Source organism: Oncorhynchus nerka, linkage group LG4 (genome assembly GCF_034236695.1).
Source record: "Oncorhynchus nerka isolate Pitt River linkage group LG4, Oner_Uvic_2.0, whole genome shotgun sequence".
NCBI classification, from domain to species: domain Eukaryota; kingdom Metazoa; phylum Chordata; class Actinopteri; order Salmoniformes; family Salmonidae; genus Oncorhynchus; species Oncorhynchus nerka.
Window position 1 is genome coordinate 63,116,741 of NC_088399.1, and position 9,194 is coordinate 63,125,934.

The 9,194-nt window shown below is 45.6% G+C and overlaps 1 protein-coding gene across 1 annotated transcript in view; it reads right to left on the reverse strand.

Moving 5' to 3' along the window:
• Window positions 1–7,919, reverse strand: part of LOC115128773 (POU domain, class 2, transcription factor 2-like) — an 84,727-nt gene extending 76,808 nt beyond the window's left edge. The window contains exon 1 of the mRNA XM_065017734.1: window positions 7,820–7,919. Coding sequence (XP_064873806.1) covers window positions 7,820–7,919 — 100 coding nt within the window. The remainder of the gene's footprint in view (window positions 1–7,819) is intronic.
• Between the last annotated feature and the right edge of the window lie 1,275 nt (window positions 7,920–9,194).

Genomic DNA, 9,194 nt, shown 5'->3' on the forward strand with positions numbered 1-9,194 from the left:
TAGAGGTCAGCCCACCGAACCCCCCCCCCCCCCCCCCCCCTGCACCCCTCACAGCGAAACAAAAGAGGGCAGAGGGGTTAGGGCCACAGACTTTGCTCCAAGAGGGGGGCTGGTAAACACACACACACTTAGCCCATTTAATCTAAACGCATACTCACGCCTCAGCTCACGTGAATGAGGCACGTAACATCTGAGGATATTAGCATTCATATTTTAGCATAGCTAAATTCAAACGCTAATATTTGTGCATATCTAGCAGGGTGAAATGGGGATTGAAGCCTATTTAGGGGACGTCTGTACGGACAACACACGTTATTCCTCCATTCAATATTTAGCATGTTTGGCACAATAAAATATGAATTCGTAAATAGATAGTCAGACTCATTATACATTATATTGAGACATCTTCGAATTGACCCAAGAGGGAGGGGTCAAGAGGGAGTAGGCAATAATTCTAAGCTTAATTCCAGTGGAAATGTTAAGAATGCAAATGATCTGTTTAAAATCATCAGTGCCTGACCACGGTCTGTACTGCCTTAGGGCAGCGGCTAAATGTACCTTGCTCCGGCTAGCTAGCTACACAGAGGCGTAGGGATGGGGAACGACGACTGCAAAAAGCCATGCGCGGACTGAAGAAGATAGCGATAGGGCTAGTGAGTGAACATTGGGTCTACTACAGCAGTTCTGGTCTGTGTGCAACACTGTGATAGTTGGATTGGGCAGCAGCTAGCTAGCCTTTTAAAAGCCCCCCCCAGAAAAAGGAGAAGGGAGAGCTAGCCTAAATAACAGAATCTTCTCAGGAAATCCCCCTTAGGAATACCGGTATACTAGGACCCATTTTCTATAGAGAATTATGCCACGAGCGAATGGGAGATTTACCATATTCATACGGTGGAGTAGTGATGGGGGTTTCAGCTTTACCTATCCTACTTCAGCACTATGCATGCATGCTTTCACTCCCAAATCCCTGAGGGTTGCAATTAGGGAGAAGGGAGAAATAGCTCTCTATCTTCTTTATGTAATGCAGGCTCCTCCTCATTCAATACACTCCTCCTAATAAAGGGTAGCTTCAACCAAGGCCACAGCCCAAATAGGCTACAACAATATGCTGTGAGGAGAAGAAAGGCTGGAAAGGGGTCTCTAAATACCTATTGTCACACTAGGGGCCTTCAAAATGATGTAGCCTTTAAAAAGTGTTGCTGCTGCATTGGTGAGGCACACAGATTTATAACCATGTGTTTGATTGAAGCCCCCCGGAGAAAAGGCCAGAGGAGGGTTTGTCTACTGTGTGTGTGTGTGTGTGTGTGTGTGTGTGTGTGTGTGTGTGTGTGTGTGTGTGTGTGTGTGTGTGTGTGTGTGTATGAACATGCAAGTGTAAATGTGTGTGTGGATTAGGGCTCTCATAGTATTACTGCGAGAGTGAGGCTGGCTAAAAGATTCATATCCAATATGGAGAGGTTAAAGTGACGACTTCAACCCTTCCCATACTGTAAAGAGAGAATGACATTGAGCTGGGGGTAGGGGGAAAGAGGGGGAGAAAGAGAGGGAGCTAGGGGGAGAGGAGGAGGCGGTGTACTACAACAGATTCATTTCATTTCAGGACGGAGCACTCCTCTCCTGGAGCAAAACGAGAGGATGAAAAAGAACAGAGGGGGACTGTGATAAGGCGGCGGGCACGGAACAGAGGAAAGGACTTTTTCCTTCCGATAAGCAAATGTGTGTCCGTATTAAAGGCCGACTACCCTTTGTGAGCACACTCAGCAGACACTAAAACTCCTCAATGGCCTATTGGTATCTGATTGTTCATACACGAGCATGAGTTTGGTGTGTCTGTAGCATCTGTGTATCTGTACTCTTGTCTACAGCCTCCAGGTACTCTGGTCCAACCAAGTGTTAATACATTCCTGTGTATGTACATACTGTGTGCCGTGTATCTAAAGTGCATCTGCATTTGAGAATGGGAGGGGCTGGGGTGGGGTTGGATGGGGGGGGTGAAAGCCCACAGCAGAAGAGTTTGAAGCGCCCGACCACTCCGATTTATTAAAAGCTGGACGCAGAGCCTCCGCTCCATTGTTGTCACGTTACTTCTGTCTGCTGCACGCATACATTTGTGGGTGCATGATATTACATTTTTCACTCAAACCCCTGGCAGTCACCCCTTGCACTCGCAACGGCAGGAGGGAGGAAGGAGGGAGGAAGGACAGAGTGTCCCTGAGGTAAATAAGGGACCCCCCCCCCCCTTCCATCCGTTCATTATCATAACTCCCATCCGCTAAATTAAATTGGGGGGGGGCCTAAATCTCTCCCAAAACAGCCCTAACCAGTGGAGGGGAATGGGGGAGGGGGGTGGCATTCAATCAAACAGGACCAAGTCCCTTTTAATTAACTAAAAGTATCAACCGCCGCAACAGTCTGCCCGCCAAGGTACACAAACACATGAAACAGCCACACAAACACATGAAACAGCCACACAAACACATGAAACAGCCACACAAACACATGAAACAGCCACACAAACACATGAAACAGCCACACAAACACATGAAACGGCCACACAAACACATGAAACAGCCACACAAACACATGAAACGGCCACACAAACACATGAAACGGCCACACAAACACATGAAACAGCCACACAAACACATGAAACGGCCACACAAACACATGAAACAGCCACACAAACACATGAACCGGCCACACAAACACATGAACCGGCCACACAAACACACTAAATGGCCACACAAACACACAAACCGGCCACACAAACACACGAACCGGCCACACAAACACACGAACCGGCCACACAAACACACGAACCGGCCACACAAACACACGAACCGGCCACACAAACACAAGAACCGGCCACACAAACACATGACCACACAAAACGGCCACACAAACACATGAAACGGCCACACAAAGGATACGTTTCTGGGGTCTATTCAATCCAACTATACGGCTTGTTGTTGCCAACATGTGTGCAGAGGAGTGGAGCTACACACACACACACACACACACACACACACACACACACACTGTGCATCCTTCTCTTTTCCTTTTAATCTCACCCTAACTAAAGTTGAATTCATCAGCAAGGTGCTTTAGCCCCGGTGCTATTCGCTTCCTAAAACAGAAAAAAGTCCCACATTCTTCCTCGTTATGATAAGCCCCCGGGAATCAAAAGAGCAGGCCCTTTTTTCCTTCGGGGCACTTTTCCCTCTTTTCATTCCAGGCCTCATTGAGAAGCACACAAGAGGGGATGGGATAACAGCCTGGCGTGTGTCACAAAGGGCCAAAGCACCGCCCTCCTCTCTCCCCGTGTTATGTTGCTGTACAGTGTGAAACCAAATTATTCTGTTTAATTAAGAGGTGGCTAACCCTGACCCCAGATCAGCCGCTAATCAGCAGAAAAGCCTGCAGGTTTTTTACTATGGCGTAGTCGGCGGGCTAGCTCGCTAGTCTATTCATCTCCAGTACTATTGCAGGGCCAAGGCAATGTATTGTGGGAGGGAGAGGGGAGTGTAGAATGAGATGTGGGCACAAACATTACTTGCTCCCCCTACAACGTGCCTGCTTGTACGCTATTTGTTTGTTTGAGAAAAGGGGGCCTGTGACCAAGTGCATTCGATTAAGGGTTGAGAATGAGTTCCATTCCACGGGCGTACAGACACTGACCATTGAACACTGAGAGGTTTGTGCATTGAAAAAGGAGGCCCTGCTGTGCTTGGCGATCCTTTGGATAATGTGCGATGGACACTGGTACTCACACACTCTCAAAAGATTCCACACACGCACGCAAAGATGCACAAAGACACTTGCATGGAGACACACATAGACACACACAAAGATGTACAAGGACGTGCACACACCGGTACACAAATTCACTCAGGCTAGTCAAATATAGCATTGTGTCCTGAATAAGGCCAATTTGGCTCCTAATGGTCTTTGTGACCATCAAGGCTCTGAAGGGAAGCTGAGTGGAGGAGGGAGAGAGAGAAGAGAGACAGTGTTCACCTTTATTACTATATGTATCTAATGGCCTATGAATGTATCCATGGTAACATGGGCAGTAGGAGCCAAGCTAGGGAGCCGAAATCTACCTCACATATCTAGAGCAGTGTTTCCCAACCCTGGTCCTCCAGTATCCCCAACAGCACACATTTGTATTGTAACCCTGGACAAGCACACCTGATTCAACTTGTCAACTAACCATCAAGCCCTCAATAGGTGTTTGTCCAGGGCTACAACGAAGATGTGTAATGATGGAGATACTCGAGGACCAGGGTCGGGAAACACTGATCTAGAGCTCCGTTTATATTTCTCATCTCTACAACTAGTCTACATCAATGGTCTGCAGTGAGTTCATTATCTTCAGACCTAAAAAATAAAAAAATGTTTTTAAGTGTGTGTGTGACTGTGTGTGTTTAAGAGAGAGGCAGATAGAGACAAATAGAGTGGGTCGGTGTTAGGGGCAGAGATGGGAGAGGTGGCTTAATGCAATAAAGCATGTTGTATTGACATCTCTGTTGTGTTTATTGATTCCCCATTATGTCCCTAACAAACCCTGGTGGACATATTGTCATTCGCAATCATGTTAGCACTGGGACTCGCTGAAGTTCCGCTTAAATCCGATCTATACACACGCACACACACACACACACACACACACACTCACACGCACACGCACACACAGGCAGTGAGTAGTCAATGAAGCCTGATCAATAGCAGAGCAGGGTTAAAAAAAACTGTGAATTCTTACTGGTTCAGATAAAACACAACTCTATAATTTCCCTCAATGTGCGGTTATCAAGTACACAACCTGTCCGTCCTCTCTCGCAGACCCGAGCTGTCACACACACACACAAATACTAACCAGTTAATGCAGGCCTCCAAGCCTTCACCCATCCACCCCCCTCTCTCCCCTCGCCAAGCCCAGGTGCACAGCCTCCTCCTGGACAGAGAGAGGTGAGGAGTTGGGGTGTGGGCTGGAGGCAGTTCTATAGCAGCATGGAGGTAACAGTGTGTGGTGGAGTGGTCGGATAGCTGGAGCAGAAATGTGCCTGTTAGATATTATGCCTCTGCAACTGTGAACTCTTCAAATAAACTCTACCCACTGGGCACACACTGGTTTAACCAACGTTGTTTCCACGTCATTTCAATGAAAATTTGTCTGGACAGTCAAAACATGGAGTTTACTCGATGACTGCAAGAATCACCACAGCTGCAAACATTCACAGTTTCTTACCAGACAGACAGACTCACTCTGAATTTGATAGCTTTTCATGGGCAAAAAGAACTCTGGAACATTTAAAGCCAAATAAAACAGCATTTTGTTTTCTTTGTTCTGGCTTCGACCAACGTCAAAGCCTAAGGCACTAACGGGGTAATGGCAGGTCAAGTACCTGAGAAACGAGACGTTTTGTAGACTTATTTCTGCCAAAACCATCTATTGCAATTAGACTTCGGTAACATTTCCCTCATGTTTCTATGGATATAATAACATATGCTATTACTATTAATATGGTATTACTATGTTATTAGTTCTACACATATACCTCTGATACTATACTTCAGCTTCTTCTAAACTTGGAAACTGACCCTTAAACCAATTCCAAATGCATTTCAAACCAAATCTGAACTCCAAATCTGAGCCAATCTCATTTTGCCTAATGCGGTGTTTGCTGACTGGACATGCAAATCCAAACAAAAACACCACGATAATTACAAACTGCCGTCGAAATGGTTTCCGGAAAAACCCTTTTATGGGGTTAGTGGGTTTGCCATAAATACAGCATTCAACGCAACCCATAAGCTCTTAGCTTAGATATACTTGGTAGCCCAATCTCTCTCCCTCTTTCTCCAGTTATTTCACTCCTTAACACCCCCACTTTAGCCTCTCTCTCTCTCTCCCTAAGCATGCTGGGATTGAACCCCCAGCAGCCCCCTCTCTCTCCATCATCTGATCCTTAGATCAGAAGGCCAGGCAACTCGACCGAGAGCCAGAGAGAGCGAGAGAGAGATTGAGAGAGAGCGAGAGAGAGAGAGCGAGAGAGAGATTGAGAGAGAGCGAGAGAGATTGAGAGAGATTGAGAGAGAGCGAGAGAGAGCGAGAGAGAGATTGAGAGAGAGTGAGAGAGAGATTGAGAGAGAGTGAGAGAGAGCGAGAGAGAGCGAGAGAGTGTGCGAGAGAGTGTGCGAGAGAGAGCGAGAGAGAGCGAGAGAGAGAGAGAGAGCGAGAGAGAGCGAGAGAGAGAGTGTGAGAGAGAGAGAGCGAGAGAGAGCGAGAGAGTGTGAGAGAGAGAGAGCGAGAGCGAGAGATGCTCTTTACTAGCTGACCAACCATCTTTGTGTTATGTTTTTACCCATTTCCTCATGGGACTTGGAGGAATGAAAGAAGACAGAAGAAAAAGAGGGGGTATATTCACTTTTCTAGCCCTCATGTTTTAGATGAGTATTGACTTAGACCCTTCTATTCAAGTATGCATATGGGAGTATGTTCACTTTATATGCACCTCTATACTGGAATAAGCTACGAAACGTGTTACCCAGGGATGTGTGGGTCAACCTTGAACATTAGGGGTAAATACGTGGGTAAACCCATAAGCGGATACAATTATTATCTAGCATCATCAGTGGATAACCCCTTTTCACAAAATAAAAAGGTGCAAACTACCCTCAACTGCATCACTAATGTCACCATTTGTTTTATTCCATTTTAAACATCTTCCAAAATGTGTCCATTATTATTCCCTCCTAACCTATACCTTTTCCTTTCATTTAATAATGACCTATAATGGCTGTCCCCCTCTTCCCACCCCTCTCGGTCACAGCAAAAGCAATGGACATACAGGGCACCTGTCAAGCCATCCTCCACCACCAGCACTCATTAAAAATGTCAACCGTTTTCTCCTGGTGACATGTAGTTAAGGAGATAGCCTGCATGATCATCACAACCCGGGAGAAGTGCCTATAATCGGTCCCATCTGTCATTTGAAATTTCCACTTGGATGGAGACGGGGACAGCATCACCTTCCCGCCCCCCTTCCCTCGCTCTCGTCGTTAGATAGAACCACCACCACCAAAAAGTGTCAAAGATGCTTCAAGACAAGATAGTTATTATACTCCACAGGTTGTTGCAACAACAAAACAGTCAACAACAACAAACATCCTAATTGTATTGATTGATAACATAAATTGGCTAGGACTATCAACTTTACGCAGAAAATGAGAAGTGAAGTAGAATGGCCTGTAATTCGTTCAATCTTTTCCACTCCCAGCCTTGTCGCAAGATGTCTCACCCTCTGTCCCTCTTTTTTTCCGCGGCCATGGGATCGATCTCCGCCAGATCGATAAATTAACATGAATAATCCCTTAACCGTCCATGAGACGAAAACGGGAGAGACGGGTGCATAGACAGAGGCAGACGGAGCGGAGAAGACAGATGGGGATGGAAGTGGGGAGAGAAAAGGGTCTTGGAACAGCGTGGGACACCTCACATAGGCAACTGTTTAAAGGATGTAAATAATGAACCACATTTCCTTGAAATTTTTTGGGGAATAAGATGTTTTTTTGCACTTTGTATTTTTATACAAACATTCGAATGTGTTTTGGGTGGGGGGGGTGCGGGTGATTCGACTCGGAGAGAATAAACCATTCAAGCCAAATGTTCTCATTCTTGTTGATTATTCAAGAGGTGATCTAAAGGACTTGCTAGTTCAGTGGACAGGTATTTCCTGACTCTGTTTTTTTCATGCATGTGGAATGTGGAGGAGCATGGCCAATGAAACAGCTCTAGCGGGATAAGCAAAGGTCTTACCGGAGCTGGAGCGTAGAGCCAGCGGGGACTTGAGACGCCAGGCGCTGAAGTCGGAAGCAGTTCTCTGAAAGACGAACGGCACCGGCAAGGGAACAAACATGATCCGCTGTCGTCTTGGTTTTTATTTGCAGTTTTCTTCGAATTGCGCTTGTCTTCTGTTCTTCTTTGCTTTTCTTCGTATGCTTTCCAGGTAGACGTTTCGAAATATGTTGAGCGGTACGAATATTTGGTTGAGTTGGTATCTAGCCTATGCTACATTCACATTTTTGGTTTTGTGCCTCTGTCATATCGATGTGGATGTATGGTCCCTCCATAGATCTGACAACGGTCATCACTTGAGAATAACACACAGACGGACAGTCGGGACACCAGGCCAGCTATATGTAAAATAGGCTTCTGTTGATAGTCATTGACAGAATACGTAGTGTGACTCTCTAACGCTGGTATTTTGTCATTGGTAAAAGTTCGGTCTGTATGTAGCTACAAAACATCCTAGATATCAACTGTATCGAATTTTATTTTCTTATATTCTTGAAAGTATTTCCATATGTTTTGCTTATCAAGACAGGTGTGCGGCCTCCTTTTCCTCGATCGGCTTTGCTTTGGTTTAAGCTTCTAAATAAACATCTCTCCAGTTTTACTTTCATTAAAAAAACGATTATTTTTTTTAACTTACTGTTATAGCAGGTGTATTGTCGGAATAGAAAGGCTTAACAACTGTTCAGTGTGAAGTTGTTATTTGGGGTTCTTTATATTTGGTTATTAGCGGTCAGCTCACGAATACATGCACACAAAGCAGCATTATGATAAAATATAGCCTACAATTAAATTATTTGATACATTTAAATAATTAAATAATAAGTAAGGCTACACAGGGACCCCCATCTGGCTTTTGCTCCTCCCCCTCTCTCTTTCACAGGTCGGTAATTAAAACGCAATCAATCGATAAATAAAACATAAATACATAAACCTGCTTCTTCTTTTTTTTTACTAAACGAAAGCTGAACGAAAAACAAACACGGTACCCGTTATGCGGTATATTTTCTTTGGCTCTGTCCCGCCATCCGTCTGTGTGTCTGTCTCTATGTTCCAGTTATTTGGGAACCCCAGTTCGTTCGGTCCGACTCCCTCCAGTCTGAAAGCGCTCTGACACCGCTGCTCTCGCAACATTGAGGCGAGAGAGCACCCGCCGTACAGCCTACACTCCCCCACCCCTCTTTCTCTCCCCCTCTCTCTTCTCCTCCCCCCGCTCCCTTCTACCCCTGCTCTCTCCCTTTTCTTAGTAACCCCATATACGACTTCTTATTCTCTGTATTGATCTCTTGATTACACTTCATCATAAGGACGGCGATAATCGTGGTGGTCACCTAATCGA